Here is an 18,752-nt window from a genome sequence, read left to right as displayed (position 1 = left end):
AATATAAGGTCTCCAGTGAAGGTCAGTTTCCCTAACGAGGGCAGGACTATTAGGGGTTAATGTATTAATGATAATGATAACAGGTATATTTTAGAAAGGGGGGGGGGTGCACCACTACAGGGTCTGTTCCATTTTCCCAACAAAATATGTCAAGCAATGAGCTACTTTCAAATTCAAATAGGAGGCAGTGAAGTCTTCCTGAGGAAGCTTTTCCCAGCCTGTCCCTGGAGGAGAACCTAAGGGCAGCCAGTGGTTCAATACTTGGAAGTCGGAAGGGAACTGCACCCAGATGCCCTCGAAATTCCCAACTTGTGCTCACAGACAGTGCCTGTGACTCCACTGGAGTTTCCCTCCACCCTTTCAATAAAACATGACTGTATTGATATAATCCTCTATACATTAAAATGAGGTTGTCACAGATTGTCATTAAGACCTCAGTAAAACAATGAAGACATTATTGGGCATCCCCCCCCCCCTCCGGCAAGGTATTAGGGGAATAAAACAATCTACACCACACGGGTCCTATTGAGATTAATGAAAAAATTATGCAAAAAAAAATCTCAATTTCATTTTCCCGCGACAGGGCTTTGCATACACAGTGTCAGTCCTGCCCTGCACCTGATGATTTATTAAACTAATCTACGGTGATCACCATGGATGTTCTCAACTCAATCTTGTCCTGGCTCATTTTCTAAGTAATTGTTTCTCATTAGTTCGAATAATGTTTTAATAGTGTTATCCATAATTTAGCCCCCAAGAATTAATAACAAGGGGGTGATATGGTGAAGCAGCTTGTGATAAGCTACACAAAATATAAACAGGTATGGTTTTTAATTAATCAGATGGCTGCGAGGTCCTCTTCTTGTAGTCCATTGCTAGCTGGAGGAATTCCCCGGATCTCTGAACCTAACTATCTATACCTAACCCCTCTTCTGGGGCCCTTGTTTAGGGTTTCTGCTCAGAGTGGGACCAGGGCAAACTGGTCCAGATTTTTGGCTCTAGTGGGTCTTAGTCTCATGGTGTTACCATAATTGGGAACCCAGGGTTTTGAGGAAGACGGTAAATGTGACTTTTGGGTGTCAGGTAAGGGTGTGGTGACCAGTCAGTCCCACATTGTAGGGGATCTAGGAACCCACCAGCTTGCTGGAGACGGGGGTGGGGGGAGTCCTAGCCATGTCCAGGCTCTCAGCACCACCCAGAGACCTTACTGAGGGGGCTGCTTTTCCTGAGGTCCCAGTGCTTTCCCCTGGCATCTGAGAGACCCTCGGAGGGAGGGCTTGGCTCTCAGTGAAGTCTCCGGCCTGAGGAGGTCCACCTATAGCGTTTGGGGGCTGCCTGTGTAACTGGGGTGAAGAATATGTCTGCCCTTTCATCATGTTAGAGCCTTGACGGGTTATCTGTACCCACACACAAGGATGGGAAAGGGCAGTTGGGTTGAAGTGGGGGTGCCTGCACGGAAGTAAGAAGGAAGGCTTTTATTTTCTTCTTTTAACACAGGTCCTACGTAGGCTAGTTCTAAGACTCTGAAGAGGAGGTGTGTGTATGGAACAGGTTGGGGTGGAGGAGGCCTCCCTCTGCTTCCTGCCTTCTGAGCCGTCCCCCTGTGTCTGCGTGCTCTGAGCAGACAGGCCCGAACCAGGCCTGTGGATTCCCCTGGGGCACACCTGGCTGCAACACCAGTGGTGCTGGGGGTGCTGCTTCCCCTGTGGCTGCTGCCCGCTGCCCCCGACTGCAGGCCAGAAGCCCAGTCTGACTGGAGGCCGGACTGAGATGCCACCCTCCTCCTTCTAGCCGCTCCACCCTACCTTCCAGCGAACTCCAAGGTGAAGAGTGACAGTATTCTCATGAGGGGGTGAAGAGGGGGTGCACCCTGGAGAGGAGGCGCACTGCCCAAGGCAGGCCAGGACCCCAGCGGAGCACATCCCATAGCCTTTCAAGGGGATGATCTCCTCGAGGGATCCTCTCTTCAAAACAGCTTTACTAAGCCCGTTCAAGAGCTGTTGCCTCAGATCCCAGGTCTGGGATTATGAGATGGTGTTTCAAGAGTGTGCTTCTCCGGAACCGTCCTCCCTGGGTCCAGCTCCTTCCGCCTTCCTGTCAGAACTGAAGCATCCCCTGCCTCAGGGCACTGGGTGGGTGCCCCCCACCCAGGCAGGACGGTGTGTGGGCCTCTCTCACTCTGCTTGGGTTCCCAGGCGCCCTTCCTTTCGTGTATGCTTCAGCTCTACTTCCCTCTCGGCTTCCTGGAGGAACTGGAAGAGGCAGGGGCAGAGGAGACCCCTGGTTGGGCCATACAGTAGGGGCCATGGAAGAAATAAACAAGGGTGTAGGAGGATTGAAAAATTAAAATAAAAAAAAAAACAACTGTTTTCTATTTACAAATTTAAATAAACAGAACAGCCTTCCCCGCGGTGTTTGTCTAAGAGTAGCAGCTTTGCTGCTGTGTAGGTCATGAAAAGGTTGGTGTAGAGTTTAAAACTTCCCATTCTGTTAATTTCTTAAAGAACAGTCGTCCAGAGTCTCAACACAAAAGCTCATGATTTAATGAGGAGCAGAAACAAAATCTCTGATTGTTGGTGTTTCAAATTTCATTGGCGTCCTCTGGCAAACACAAGTTGATCCTTCCCAGCTTCAATACCCTTTAGCCTTCGGTATAAGAGCACATGCTGAATAGGGAAGAATGGCTGGTTGTTATGTTTATTTACCCTTACTACAAGCTGGGTTAACCTCTTCAAAACAGCTTTACTAAGCCCGTTAACCACACCTCCCACATGACCTGCAGCAGCATCTCTAATGTGATGCAAATCTCGCAGGGGACCATATGCACCAGCTCTGCCGCATTGTGTCCTCTTAGAGGCTACAAGTTTATTGCTGAGGGGGCCCTGTCCCGGCCATACATTTACAGGGGGAAGTGGCCTCAATGGCAAAACAGTTAAATGGGGAAATTAAGGGAGAGAATGGATGGTCTTGTGTTTCTGCACATTTTTTTTTTTAATTGCTGGTGACTGTTCACCCAAAGCATTCACCCAGGATGAGGGATTTCATAGTTCTCACCTCCTGGTTCAAATGGGTGGAGGTTTCATTTTGGAAGGTGGTTAAGAGCAATCAGTTTTGAAGATTTACTTTCAGAAGTTATCTGAGACTTAACGTTTCTATGCTGTCTCTCGTGTTATCAGATTGATACTGAAATAAACAGAACCCCTTCATTTAACCACTATTTTTAAAGACTGGCCTTAAAATTATTTACAGTGTTGAGTAATGAACAATGTGGGAAACATCTAATGTGAGGAATGTGAAAGGAGCATACATATTTGAGAAAGATCTGTTTCATTAAAGACCTAACATGCCCCCAGCCCATCTCTCTCCACTGTTTTATCTCCCTGTGAAATCATAAGTGCATATTTGTAACACATTAATGAGTAATAAAGTCATAAGCTTGGAATCCAAAAGGAGGAAGTTCATTTTTAGAGGGATAACTGGCCAGTGAGATAACACACACACACAAAATTGTGATTAACATGAACTGTAAATGGGAGAAAGGTTCCAATCTGGCATACTAACAAGTTGCCTTGAGTATTATGGTTTGTCTTTAAGAAACCCACTGTATATGTTCAGCCCACCTGATGAGAGCTTCATTTAACAGATCATTTTTCCTTGATGGCTGTGGCAAGCGTAACAATGTTCTGAGCTTGCTTCAGTAATGGCATGTCGATCATGCTCCCTTGGAAAGTAAAGGCTCCCTGGAAAACAGAGAATACAAACTTCCTGAAAGAATGTTCAGAAATTATAGGCTTCCTTTCTGTGCACGCTTGTACAACAAGAACATTTTAGATTCTACCTGAATTATACTGACTTTCCTACCCAACTTTTGAGAAAGCCAAAGTAAATTACAGGGGAAAGATTTCTTTTTTCCTCCTAAAGAGGGCGGGGGGAACCACCCTTCAGCATTTTAATGTAGGGGAAAAGCATCACACAGAAGGTATTTGGAAACCGTTTGTTTAACTCTTGAAATCAAGCAGAAAAAAACTACGGAAGGAAAATGCAAATATTTCCTTGTATAGCTTTTAAAATATGGCACAGAGCTTTAAAAATAGCAATATGCTCTGATAACCAGTTGTTGTTTGAAAAATAACTGTATGATCAGTTGAAAGGCAAAATGCTTCCTTCTTGTAACATAACTGAGGGGTAAGACTATCATGGGATGGGAAAATGTAAGGTAGGATTGTACTCAATAAAAAGAGATTTCTTTGTTGGTACAGATGTGCAGAAGAGGACTAGAATGATAAGGGACAAGAGCCTGTGACAAAGAAGTCACAGGTCTGTTGAATGGCGAATCTGGGAAGAATTTCTGAGATCTCATAGTTTATCCCCATTTTACAGATACATTTTCTTTTAAGCTTCCGCAAATACTTATTGAATGTGTATGTGACCTGGGTCCTGTTCTAGATGAGGAAACTGAGGCCCAGAGTAGTTAAGTGATTTTCCAAGGTCATGTGACTAGAGACGTTAGAGCTGGAATTAATACTTGGATATTGGAACCTCAACCCTTTATCGATCGGAAATCCCCATGTTAAGGTAACAAGGTAGTATCTTTTTTTTTTTATGATTTTTACTTATTTATTTGACAGAGATCACAAGTAGGCAGAGAGGCAGGCAGAGAAAGGTGGAAGTAGGCTCCCTGCTGAGTTGAGAGCCCGACGCAGGGCTCGATCCTAGGACCCCGGATCATGACCTGAGCCGAAGGCAGAGGCCTTAACCTACTGAGCCACCCAGGTGCCCCAACAAGGTAGTATCTTTACTGCTTCAGAGAAAGAAAAATTAACTGGACAGAAGGCAGTATGCCCAGAATCTTTAATGTCTGGTTATTTACATTCTTTTAATCACTTCTTCTTGCTTCTCCTTCCTTCCACCTGTTGGCAAGGATGCTGGCGGAGGGGAGCACTCATAATCCTTGCTGATGGTCCATCTGCACATACTGCCACTCATTTCTGATTTCACAAGTACCACCTCTCAACAGACAATGTTGTCATTACTCAAAAGTTCTGGGAGGGGTCTCCTGATCCCTCTGAAAACCCATGTCTCCCACAATTCCAAGAGTTACACACCAGATGGAGATTTTAAAAAGGTGGCAGGGAATCCTTAGCAATGACTTCGGAATTTATTTTTCAATCAAGAGAGATTTAAAAGCCACTGGGATTAGAGTTTTCACCAGTGGGTACCTAACCTTCTTGGCCTTAGAACGATAAATCTGGTTCATATGAATACTTGTGCCCGTCTAAAATCCTGTACCTGAAGTCATTTTCCAACCCTTTCATTTTTACTATTTATAGTTCTAGACTGACTTTTGTCTAATTTCATTCAGCCCAGAGTGAATTTTGGGCATCTCTGTGACCATGATGAATTTTATGAATTCAGTTAGAAGTTCCAAGGATGTTCTGTGGGTTAGCATAGCAGGTGAAATCAGGGCGGGGGATTCATGCCGTTTTACAAGGCAGTAGTCTGGATTCTTATTGGAGTAAATGATGAAGACCAAAGGCCTCCTGGTTATCCGCCCACCAAGTGGATTATGGCCCTGTAAAACAGCACATCTGTCCTGCCAAGGTTTAAATAATAGGCTGGAGAGATGAAATTAGAATAGATGCACATGAAATCAAAACAATGCAGAGAGAATCAAAATGAGGGCCTTGGGTTTATGCCACGTTTCCCAAATCTGCTTTGGGTTCCATGTGCACATCAAAGATGCAAAATATTTCATGGAGATCACTTCTTTCTTTTACAGCGGCAGATTTTGCTTCACTTCCTTCATTAAGCCTAAGCTGAAAAACAAAGTTCAGCATTTTTGTTTGTCTCCTTCATCTCTGCAGATCGAGGATCTTAGTGTTATGAATTAGACCGCCTAAGAGGAATAATCCTCCTGCTTTCACATATTGACCTGTAATATGGTTGGGGTTTTGAACGTAAGGATCTACATGTGAAATGTGAGTGGGGTCTGCTGGTCAGGATCTGGAAAAATGTAGTCTGTCAAATGTTACTTGGATTTGTGGGGAGGGTTTCAAACAGTCCTTAATGAATGACTAGAGATAGGTTTCCATTTTACAGCCCAGTGCTTTTCTGAGAAATTGGCACGCCATTTCAAAAAGTATAGAGACCCTCCATCAGTTTGAAGATTCAGACTATAATTTGGTTTAAAATGCCTTTAAATAGTAACTTATTCATAGTTAACTACCTTAACAACCAGGACTACAACAATAATAATAGCTATAATTTTTTGAGCAGTTGCTAGATCAGGGACTGCGCCAGAGACTTGACACGCTTTATTTCATGTAATGCTCATAACCACACTGGGAAGTAGATACTATTATGCAACCCTATTAAAAATTTCTTTAAAGAAATCCTTTTTAGGGCGCCTGGGTGGCTCAGTTGGTTAAGCGAATGCCTTCAGCTCAGGTCGTGATCCTGGAGTGTCAGGATCGGGTCCCACATTGGACTCGCTGCTCGGTGGGGAGTCTGCTTCTCCCTCTGACCCTCTCCCCACTCATGCTTTCTCACTCCCTCTCTCTCAAGTAAATAAATAAAATCTTAAAAAAAAAAAAAGAAATTCTTTTTAGTTGTGGCAAGAACACATAAAATTTATCACCTTAACCACTTTGAAATGTACACTTTAGTAATGTTAATATATTTGCATTGTTGTGCAACAGATCTCCAGAAATTTTTCATTCTGCAGAACTGAAACTCTGTACCCATTAAACAACTTAGTCCTAACCCCCTCTCTGGAAGCCCCTGGCACCCACCGTTCTATTTTCCTTCTGTTAAGTTGTGTATCTATCCCCATCTTCTAACTGAGGGAACTGGGGCACAAAGAACTTAAGAAACTTACACATGCCTGCCCTGTAGCTACTGAGTATAGAACTGGGATACAAGCTAGCTCTAGCTGATCCAAACAAAGGGTGTGTTCCAGGCTTATACTCTAGGCTTATAGATTGAAAAGTGTGTTTTGTTTTGTTTGAAGATTTTATTTATTTGAGACACACACACACACACACACACACACACACACACACACAGCATGAGCAGGGGGAGAGGCCAAGGGAAAGGGAGAAACAGATTCCCCGCTGAGCACAGAGCCTGATGCAGGGCTCATTCCCAGGACCCTGGGGATCATGACCTGAGCCGAAGGCAGATGCTTAACCAACTGAGCCACTCAGGCGCCCCTAGATTGAACACTGTTTTCTAAGTGGGTTTCCTGACCAATTGCATCAGAATCATCTGAGGGGGGCCGCGGGGGACGTAGCTTGTTAAAATGCATACAAGGCCCCATCCTATATGGTTTGGTGCAGAAGGCTGGGGGTAGAGTTGGAATCATCTCAGGATTCCAAAGCACTTTCAGGTTGGAGCAGCTCTGTGTTTTAGCTCCCCTGCTTAAATAACAAGGTTGGGGCGCCTGGGTGGCTCAGTGGGTTAAAGCCTCTGCCTTCGGCTCAGGTCTGGGATCGAGCCCCGCATTGGGCTCTCTGCTCAGCGGGGAGCCTGTTTCCTCCTCTCTCTCTCTCTGCCTGCCTCTCTGCCTGCTTGTGAACTCTGTCAAATAAAATCTTTTAAAAAAAAAAAAAAAGAAATAATAAGGTTGACTTTGATATGGATCCGACCTGATCCCTGCCCTCAAGGGGCAATGTGATGGAGGAGACAGGAAAGAAAAGCAGCAGGTGCCATAAAATGCAACAAAAATTAAAAAAAAAAAAAAAAAAAAAAAGGCCAGCGTGATGAGCAGAGAGAGATCTGAGGGTCTGAAACAAGTGTCCGCATCCACTCAATCACTTTTGCCAGCTCGTACTGTTCACGTGGATATGATGATCCTGTGTACCCAGCACATATTGTGCATTTCCGGCTAGAGTTGCCGTGGAGTTCTGGACACAATGGGCTCTTATTCAACAGTTACCTATTGAGTTATTTGTTGTAGTAAATCATGGGTCAATCACTTGGCATATTTTACGATACACAGGTTTAGGGTTTCAGACTTCTCGAAGGTAATACTATCTTAGCATACGTGTTATGCTAAGGATATAACCCATCGTAGCATGCATCTTATGCTAAGGGTAAGACCATCTTAGCATGCATGTTATCTGTATAGCAAAGAAACACTTCCTCTTAGGCTAGGGTTTTTCTAATGACTCCCTTATTGTCCTGTTGGTAAGACAAGCATTGAGGTTACAGGAGCTCTGCCAGACCCGGAAGTTCTTCGCTGGGGTGAATCTGACTTAGAGTTCAAGTTTATTACAGCAAAAGTAATGATGTCAGTGGTGGCGGTGGTAACAGTCATCACCCGTAGGAAACATTTAGAGGAAATATTGATATATTTTGCATTTCTGGCACTTAATACTCTTAATACTTGTGAATTTTTTCTTTACTAAAAGGGTAATTTACTAGAAATACAAATTTATCTAATTCTTTCCCTACTCACTTCAGTTTTCAAATAAGGTCTCTGAGCACTCGGGGGATTCTCTCTGGCGTTCCGGAGATGGTGGGGCTCTGCTGCACAAATGATGACATCTGAGTAGAGCTGTCACAGCCCTTCTCTTGGAGGGTGACACTCCTCTTATAGGACTCTAAGCCTAATGCCCAGGGAAATATTTGCCTCACAGCAGTTCCTGGTGAATTCCTCAAACTTTTGTCAGCACTGGCCATTACGAAATTTCTCTTCAGGATCTTGGTTGTGTCCTTTGTTTGCTCAAATCTTGTAGGCCCAGCATGGCCGGTGATGAGCTCTTCCTTAGAAAATCAGCCTCTCTTCCCTACTCCTCCGAAAGGGGGTAGGATGATACTCTACTGAGGTATCCTAATGGGACACCTTCATTCTTCTTTCTTTCCCATTTTTCATCCTATCACATGGGGAACCCTTGGACAGGCCCTAGGATAGCCCTCGGTCGCCGCATGATTTGGTTATGACATTCCTTTTAAGGATGTGAGTTTGGGTACCAGGCACCCGCAGCTCAGTGGGGAGGTCTCTCGGAGAAACTGCTGGGATGCTGACTGGGGAGTTGCACCTTCCTCATTGGGATCTTGTGATCTTTCTCAACACTGGATAGGATCATTCATTTGCTTAAGCCTGGCTTTGGCTCCCTTTGGACTTACAAAATCAAGTGCAAGAGGTGCCTGGGTGTGTCAGACGGTTAAGCCTCTGCTTTCAGTTCAGGTCATGATCCCAGGGTCCTGGGACTGAGCCCCGTGTTAGGTTCTCTGCTCCACTGAGAGCCTGCTTCTCCCTCTGCCTGTAGCTCCCCCTGCTTGTGCTCTCTCTCTCCCTGTTAAATAAATAAATAAAATCTTAAAAAACAAAAAAAATCAGGTGCAATCTCCTTAGCAGGGATCCCAGGCCTCCCCACGAAGAGACGAGACGCTTCCTGGGCTTTCAGCCTTGTCTCCTGCCAGTCCACCACACCCACACCCACACACACGCTTCTGTACCTCTCCCATATGCTCTGTTCTCTGCTCTCAAGGACATTTCCCTGTCTGTCCTGTAAACTCCTCATCCTTCAAAATGTCAGAAGATGCCAGGTCTATGAAGTGTTACTAAACTTCTCTGATAGGGCTAATTTCTTCTTCCTTTTTTCTTTTCTTTCCCTTCCTGCCCCGCTCCCTCCCTCTCTCTTTCTTTCTTGTAAACTCTGTGCCTAATATGGGGCTCGAACTCATGAACCTGGGATCAAGAGTCACATGCTCAGGGTGCCTGACTGGCTCAGTTGGTAGAGCATGGAACTTTTTTTTAAAAAAGATTTTATTTATTTATTTGACAGGCAGAGATCACAAGCAGGCAGAGAGGCAGGCAGAGAGAGAGGGAGAGAGGGGGAAGCAGGCTCCCTGCTGAGCAGAGAGCCCGACAGATACTCAATCCCAGGACCCTGAGATCATGACCTGAGCCGAAGATAGAAGCTTGACCCACTGAGCCACCCAGGCGCCCCGAGCATGCAACTCTTAATCCTGGGGTTGTGAGCTCAAGCCCCACATTAGGCATCGAGTTTACTTTAAAAAAAAAAAAAAAAGAGTCACATGCTCTGCTGACTGAGCCAGACAGGCACCCCTCTTCTTCCTTTCTCTGTACAGCCTCCCATTACGGCCCTTGTCCCACTGCCTTGTAATGATTTATTTACACTGCTGTCTTTCTCACTAAGCTGTGAGACTCTTGAGGGTCATCAAAATGGAGATGGTTTGGCCAGAGAAGGGCTTTGAGGAACAGTTACATTTAAAGTCAGGTTTAGAAGGTCAAAGACGCCAAAGGAACAAGAGAGGGGCGGGGGATATTGGGAACACCACATAGACACATACCAATGGGGTTGACTTTCGCTGTTCTGCAAGAGCCCTCCGTGCCTCTGGTCACCAGTGATTCAATAGATCCAGCTAAATGAGGGATGACGGTATGAGATACCGCATCTGTCTATGGCTGAATGGGATTCTCTAGGATCTACAGAAGGGAGCCTGATCCAGCCTTTATTAATATGGATGATTGCTGGTTCTGATCCTCAGTAGCTGCTTGACTCTCCTTGTGCAGGAACGACTTAGCTTCTGCTTGATGAAGCTGGGCTGGAATCCCTCTGTTCTCACTGCATGCCCTGGTGGACCCAATACTTGCTCCTTCCTGCACCCTTAAGGGAAGAGGTTGAACCACTTTCTTTTATTCTGGGCATTCTCCCTCTGTCTAAGGGTGCTCTGGGGATCCAACAATGGGAGAGCTACGGCTGGCCTGGTCCAGCTTTGCTTCTGAGCGGGACTGTCATACGTGGGTACACATGGGCACTAGGGGGAGAGGGCTGAAGGTAGGGGAAGGATGTTCATTCTCCCTGGAGGAGGAAATACGGATTCCCTCAGCAACTAGAGCCTAGGCTCTAGTTAGCTATAGACCTCGGTAAGGCCTGGAATATTTATTTCCAAACTGAAAACTGGAGAGGTGCAATCTTATTAGGAAGACCCACTGCCCAAAAAAGAGATTCATCTAATAGTACTTTATGATTTTACAAAACATTTCAAAAATATTTTCTCACCTGCAAGAGGCAGGGCATGGAAATTTCTGTTTTACAGATGTAAGAACTAAACTTCAGATTTCATTAACCTTTTTAAAGGAACTTATGGGAAGGATAGGACTAGAATCTAAGGTTTATCACCCCAAATCCCACACTCTTCTCCCTATTTGGTGTACTCCAAAGTATGACTGGTAACAGTGCTACCTGAGATGGTTACAGAAAAATATCTAAATATAAAATTTTGGGGCACCTGGGGGGCTCAGTGGGTTAAGTGTCTGCCTTCAGCTCAGGTCATGATCCCAGGGTCCTGGGATCGAGCCCTGCATCAGGCTCCCTGTTCTGTGGGGAGCCTGCTTCTCCCCATCTCACTCCCCCTGCTTGTGTTCCTTCTCTCTATGTCAAATAAATAAGTAAAATCTTAAAAAGAAATAAAAAAGCTACCTTGCTGTTAAAAAAAAAAAAGAATATTTCTGAAGACTTGGGAAATAGAGAATGCATTTTTCTTATTTTAACACTTAGGTTGTAGTGATCATTTGAGAGGTATTTTAATAATATTTTGAATTAAAATTTAATAGCCAATTACTGCTGTAGCCAGAGGATTTCAAATGCTAATGTAGCTCTACATGAATTTCTACAAGTTCAACTGAAGCCGTTCCACACGGCCGGCAATTCACTCTGGGCTGATGTGTCATTACTACGAGCACTGAAATTCTGACAGATGATGTTCCATGGCCTTTGATGGAAAAGCCTTTTAAATGATTCCTAAGAATGTAATAGTTAGAATATCTGAATAGGGGTTGGTTTTGTACCAAACTGGGGAAAGCGGTGACAACTCAGGCTTGTTAAATAAACTGTTTGGGAAGGCCCCTCAGCCCCTGCCTCAGAAGGGGTTTGGGGTGTGGGGAATCCTGCAGCCTGGGAAGCCTGTCAGATTTATTTTCCAATTTCTGAAAGGTGAAAGAGCCTGGAGAAGCTCCCTTCTGATCCTTCCCATCTTTTCCCCTGTAGTTCTCGGACTATAAAAACTCACAGCACAGAACCATCAACGGGGGTATGAAAGGCAGGGCCCTGGTTTGGGGCAGTTCCACTGGCCAAGTCAGTAGCGGCCCAAGAGAACACCAAGGATCACCTGTCCAAGCAGCCCCTCTGTGACTTTCCACCCAACAGAATAGGCAACTCGCTAGGATGGGCGTTCTGAGGTCTTCTGTAGCTTGCGGCTGAAACAAAGAGAAAGGGTCTTGCTTCTCCAGGTTCTTCCATTTAAGGCACCTTGATGCAGAGGTCAGGAATATGGGCTCTAGAGGGCTTCCCCATCAAAGGCCACAGAACGTCATCTATCAGAATTTCAGTGCCCGTACTAATGACACAGCAGCCCAAGGTGAACTGTTGACCATGTGGAATGGCTTACCTCCTTGAATCCAAGCTCTGCTTTTTCCTAGTATGCGTGATCCCCAGCAAACAATGTTATACTTCCCTGAACCTCAGTTTCCTCACCTGTAAAATGGGGATGAAAATACCTCCCTTACAGAATTGTTGTGAGAATTAAAGAATGCATGCAATGGCCTGTCACAGAACAGGCTCTCAGTCCATGGGGAGTTGCAACTGCTACACTACCCTTGCTGTCACCACCGCTATGATTGTGTCCCCTGACACTGCTACCACGATCACTACCAGCGCTGTCACCTCTACCTGACTGCTGTCACCACCACCATGATCACTGTTGTTACTGCCAGTGCTAGTGTTAGCCAGCGAGGATTTAATTCCAGTTACCACAGAAAGGTGCAGTGAGAAGCACAGAATTTGAATTATAACAAGATTTTGTGATTTCAGAATAGCTTTAAGGGTTCTGAGGGACATCGACATTCTTCTTCTTTTTTAAAAATATTTTATTTATTTATTTGAGAGAGAGAGCGAGCGAGAGCACACGAATGTACAAGCAGGGGAAGCAGCAGGTAGAGGGAGAAGCAGGCTCCCAGCTGATCAGGGAGCCTGATGTGGGACTCAATCCCAGGACCCTGGGACTATGACCTGAGCTGAAGGTAGACACTTAACGACTGAGCCACCCAGGCGCCCCAGGACCATCAACATTCTTGAAGATGCAATGAGTAGAGGCTAACACATGCCTAAAGCTCCCTGCCCCCTCTAAACTATAGATCATAGATTGAATTGTCCCTTTAAGAAACTACACTCAGGCGCTATATATAATCTGACACAGCATCAGTATTTGAAGACAGATACGTTTAACAAAATTTAAAAGCTTAGACTATCAGCTGAGGAGATACCAATCAAATGCAGGTGATCTGAATGCAAGCATCACTTACAGTGCAGGGGGGATAAAACAGGAAGACAGCCTTTCCGGCACCAAGAGCAGGAGAAGGAAGACTACTAGCAAAGACACATGTCCTGACGCATTTATAAAAAGGAGGAAATTCCTTGGGATGTGGAAACTGAGTGAATGTACAATGACATTCATTAACATTTTGCTTTTTAAGAAGCAAGCATGAAATCATTTAGCTTTAGCTCTGCACAGGAAATAGAAACACTTGTGTTAACCGCTGGTAAGATTATTTGGGGGACTTCAACAACCGTTTTAGGATGTGGGGGCAGGCAAGGAAAGAAACAGTGGAAGGCTTGCGAGATGAACTTGGCAAGGAAGACGGAGGTGGCTGGACAGTAGGGAGGAGAGCAGAGGTGAATGTTGGGGTCAATTATGTTAATACGTGACCCATCCCGAGGTGTCCACTTGCCCAGATGGAGGATGTCAGTGGATCAGAGCCATCCTTACTTTACAAATGGACAGGGGGGACCAAAGGTGCCCTTGTTGCGAAAGTTCTTCTTGGAGGCCATGAAATGTAGGCTGCAAGATTTATCTTTAAAAATATACAAGCAGAATGATGAGAGAGGGACAGATAAGTCTTTATTTTAAACATCTTCTGCTAAGGGAATTTGGAAAAAATATGCCATGTGGAAAGCTACCTACTGAGGTGAAACAATCGGATTTATAAGCATCTTGCAATTTAAAGGCATTTCCACATTTGCTAGCATGTTAGATGTACTTAATTTTCCTTTTTTAAAAATAGCTTTCCTGAAGTATAATATGCATACCATAAAATTTGCCCATTGTTAAGTGTATAATTGGTTGATTTTTAGTAATCATAGAGAGTTCTGCAGCTCTCACCTTCCACTCAGATTTTCTTTAAACCAGAAATCTTATTTGAAAATATTTTTATTTTTAGCATCGAGTTAAATGTGTAAACATTTTTATTTAATTTAGAGTATTTCATGTCTAATTTAAGCTGGTATTGCCTATGAGAAAAGCACAGAATGTAAGTCATTTTAAAGCAGCTTGCAGCTAAGAGCGCTAATGGTAAATGTCTTCTATTTTATATACCATCGGCTTTTTCTTCCTGTAGAGAACACATCTAAATGAACGAACATTAGCTCAAAGTCACTTTAAATTTTAAAAATTTATTAAAATATAACCGATGAACAGTGATAAAATAACTGGTGAAATGTTTTTTTCACTTATTCTAGAAGGAAACAAAAGGTCAGTATGATATAAACTGTTAAAAGCAGAGCGAGTAATTTCCTTCTGACACTGTCAGAAATTCAGAAACCAGTTGGCCAAATAGTATTTACTAAATCCATATTGTATACCTATTTCTGTCCAAGATGCTGCGGGGAGGTATGTGATTCAGAAGACAGAATTCTTTACTCTCTAGGGTAGTGGTGAGAAATGTCCCTACTTTATTTTCATTCAGGCCCACTAATCTAAAATGGAAAAAAAAAAAAAAAAGAATTAAAGAAACTCTTGATTTACATTTTTTTAATAAAATAAAAATTCCATTTCCCTGCTTTTAATATAAAAAGCATTACAAAGTCTTTAATAAGTACAACAAGAAAAATTCAAAGAATGCTCTGAACTTCTTATAATCGGCTACAGGAGAGAAGGCAACGGATGGTGGTGGGGTGTGGAGATGACGTGGGGGGAGTAGATAAAGAGGAAACAGGTTAGAACTCATGGAAAGGAACGATTCATAGCCACACAGAGCAACACACCTCCAGACTCGCACACACAAAAAGGGAGAAATACCGTCCGAAGAAAAAACCGAGAGAAGATGCCCAAAGAGTAAAACCATCCTTTTATGGCCCTTGTTTGGATCTTGCTATGAAAGACACTGAAAGGCGCGGTGTTTTGCGCAACCACAGGTGCAAGTGAGACACGGGACATTGGGAACCTGTCCTTCGAGTGAGATGAAACGGAGCTGGGGGCTAGATGCGGCCTCTTTGCCAAAGGCTCCCAGTTTAGCTCGGAGAGTTTCCAATCTATGCGGGGAGATGGAACGGATGATGACTAATAAAACAGAGCAGGGTTTGCAGTCATCGGAGCCAAGAAGTCTTTCTGGGGCAGGTCAGAATTGAGAAGGAGGGCGCTGTGTGGGGAATCGCAGCAGGGAAATTTGGGAAGGCGCGCGAATACTCTGTGCTCTTTCGCTCCTCATCGCTTTCTGCTCATGCAAGAAAAAAAATGTATGACTAAGAGAAAGGTACTAATCCGAACTAACCAAATTCACATTTTGTTTGTGACTGAACAGTTTTAAGGCTCCATCTAGTTTTGGTCACTAGTGTGAGGTTCACGGAGACCCAAGTGAAACCACATTTACGCTAACTGTTCACATCTTTATATACAAAGTTGGCCCTGAACGCTGGTAGGGGCTCTCTCACCACCTTGGCCGTGAGTGGCCACAGGTAACTTCTAAACCCTTCTTGAGTCTCATTGTCTTAAGCTGTAAACTGAAAGGATTGAACTGAAAAATTTCTGAGATTTTATCCCAACTGAAAGAGTTATAATTGAGCAAAAAAAGGTCCTGAGAATATAAATCAGAATAGAAATACTTTGATTAAAATATCCCTAAGATCTTTATAAATTAAGGATGAAGCAAACAGCTTTAGAAAAGATCAGATTTAACCTACATATACAATTTCTTATCCTCTAGTACTGAACCATTTGCCACTAAAACTGTATGAAAATAGGATATATCGGCACTAGAACTGCATTGCCTTACTTTAAATGTTTAGAAATCTGTAGTTTATAGCTAATCAGATCAACCCCGACGTCCTCCTCACTGGCACTCTCAGCTTTGTAATGAATTTGACTTTTTAAAGTCATGGCATACAGTTCTAAAAATATTAAAGGAACAAGGAAATAAAGGGGGAAATGTAATAACCGAGCATCTCAAAAGTGGTGTTGTGCCCCTCAGTTTTCATTTTCACTAGAAATCACTCGGTTCTGATTTTAGTATTCCTGCTTACAAATAGGGGGGAAAGGCTGTGGGTGGTGGATGCGTGGGTGTGGGAGGGTCCATTGCTGTCTATTAGTGGAATCAACGCTTTCAGCCGACAAAGACAACAACCAAATCTTTAGATGGTTTATTTGATCTGCGTGAAAGAGTGGCAGTGGGATTTCTGGCACTTGAATAAGCGGAAACAATATTTTTGGCTAGAGAGATTTCTGAGTTCTCTCAGGGAGCCTTCTAGAAGGCCATCTGGCCCAAACAGTATTTCTTTTGTAAAGCCCTGCATTTGGAAACATAAATGAAAGGTGTATGAGCGGCAATCAGATACCTATGAAAATAATTTGCTTTCAATACTTGGAGGGGTGGTTATTATCCTTTGTAATTCTCTAGATGAAAAGACTTCCATTAGGGAAAAAAGCCCCTCTTTCTTTATTAAGATATAAATTCCCAGTTTATGTTCCAGTAGAGGATTTGCTTATTAATGTAAACTTATTAATTTGCTCTACGGTTTTCTCACGAGTGAAATTAGAAGGTTTCAGTGATATTTACAGTTGTTATGTCAAGTAGTGACCTTGTTTTTTGACCTCTATAATTTTTAATTGAACCTAGATTTTAAAGATGAACATTTCCTGGTCTTTGGTTTTTTAGCTAGCTTGTGAAGCTGTAACAAATGAAAAATGTTGAAAAAGTAAAACGAGATCCAAATGATAATGATATGAGTAAAACTGAAAATGAAGCAAAGCTGTATTTGTAATCAGATACTGCAAAAAACAGGAATATTCTAGCAAAGTACCTTTAAAATCTATCACATGTAATAAACTTTGCTATTCTTTCACATTTTTCTGTTAGTCTCCACATAGAAAGAAATGCTAAATTCTTATATTGAAATATCTTAGGATTACTGATCAATCATTTTCTTTAGCTGTCATTTTTGCCAAGAAAAAATGAATACAAAAAGAGGAAAAAATGAGCACTGAGTTTTAATAGAAGCTTGAAAAAAAATACTGTATCATAATACATGAATGTATATATACTGCATAAATATTTTTATGTACTTCTATGTAAGTTATAGTTTCCACTGATACATATATATATTAATATTAACTAAATATTTGCTTGAGATGTTTTCCTTTCAGTTACCCAATTTTCCTACTATATACAATTTCAAGTTGATAAAAAAAGAACTGTAAAAATCCCATTTTTAAGAAGCAATACTAAATTCAGTTCTGAATGGAGAATTTACAAATAGTGGAATCATCACTGTTATGGAAAAGATGACATCAAAAATAAAATTAACCTCTAAGAAAACCTTCTATAGGTTTAAAATAAATCATATGGAAAGTGATTTATCCTGGCTGAAGTTCCTACCAAATAATTTGAAGCTAAAATTATTAATGACATGAAGGTTGTATCTCAAAATATATTTTTCTGGAAGGACTGGAGAAAAACACAAGTCTGACAAATATTGCAGATATATATATCTCACAACTGATGTCAGCTAAGTTTGACATATTTTAGCTTATGGGAATTAAAATAGGAGCATAGAGTATTGGAAATGTTTAAGATTTTTCCAACAGATTTTAACAAGAGAAGATGACCCTGAATCCCTAATGTCAATTGATAGCCTAATTCTTATTAGTGGGGACTGCTGTGCCAGGCAAAACGCTTTTTCCTGTAAATATCTATAGTTTCCTGAAACAAAGCAGTCACAAGTACCATTATCTGCCAAACAGTGACAGATTATATGAGCAGATTATTATTTCTTAATGTAAAGTACTTTTTAACCTGACATTAGACTAAAGGGCATCAGACTTTATTTCCTAAAAACTTCTAATATAAATGAAACAAAAAAAATTCTGTGACACCAAAGTTCTCGAATAATTAATCTACTTTGTGATCTAAATATTCCCACGAATTTTGTTATTTGGTAGGAACAGAAAAAAAGGTATAACATTTTTGATAATAATTACTGTTATTACAATATTGTTATTGTTATTATTATTACATGACTATACTAATTATTGTCACTATAGAAAACACAAAGCATTACCTGTGAACTTCAGCTAGACCTCTGGTCTTAGAGCAGAATATAATTTAAGATGGGAGCAGAAGAAGAGAAAAGAAAAAATATATAATTTTGCCTTCTTGGGTCATTTCTACTGAAAAACATTACTTGAATGAAATTTTCATCGGAGGGGAACAAAGGTCTTTTGGAAATTTGTAACTGTCTCACTAGGACACAAACTATCAGTTTACCATCATTGACTGAGTCACCTGTGCTTTAGACAAAGTATCCGAGGGTGTATGTTTTCATCAGCGATTCACAATTGAAATAAAACAGATTAGATGTTTGTTGGAAGCAATACTTTATACAATTGAGCAACCTATTTATACTAAATCTTTACAAACAGAACGCACATTATTTAAACCCCAAGACCCTTCA

The 18,752-nt window shown here is 42.3% G+C and overlaps 1 protein-coding gene across 2 annotated transcripts in view; it reads right to left on the bottom strand.

Annotated features, from left to right (window-relative positions):
- Positions 1-2,521: 2,521 nt before the first annotated feature.
- Positions 2,522-18,752, bottom strand: part of CLYBL (citramalyl-CoA lyase) — a 255,592-nt gene continuing 239,361 nt past the window's right edge. For both annotated transcript variants that reach the window (XM_059377994.1, XM_059377995.1), the window contains one exon: positions 2,522-3,740. In XM_059377994.1, coding sequence (XP_059233977.1) covers positions 3,645-3,740 — 96 coding nt within the window. In that variant the 3' untranslated portion in view covers positions 2,522-3,644. The remainder of the gene's footprint in view (positions 3,741-18,752) is intronic.

This window comes from Mustela nigripes, chromosome 15 (assembly GCF_022355385.1).
Source record: "Mustela nigripes isolate SB6536 chromosome 15, MUSNIG.SB6536, whole genome shotgun sequence".
Lineage (NCBI taxonomy): Eukaryota > Metazoa > Chordata > Mammalia > Carnivora > Mustelidae > Mustela > Mustela nigripes.
Note: the sequence above shows the minus strand (reverse complement) of the source record. Positions and strands in the feature narration are given on the sequence as shown.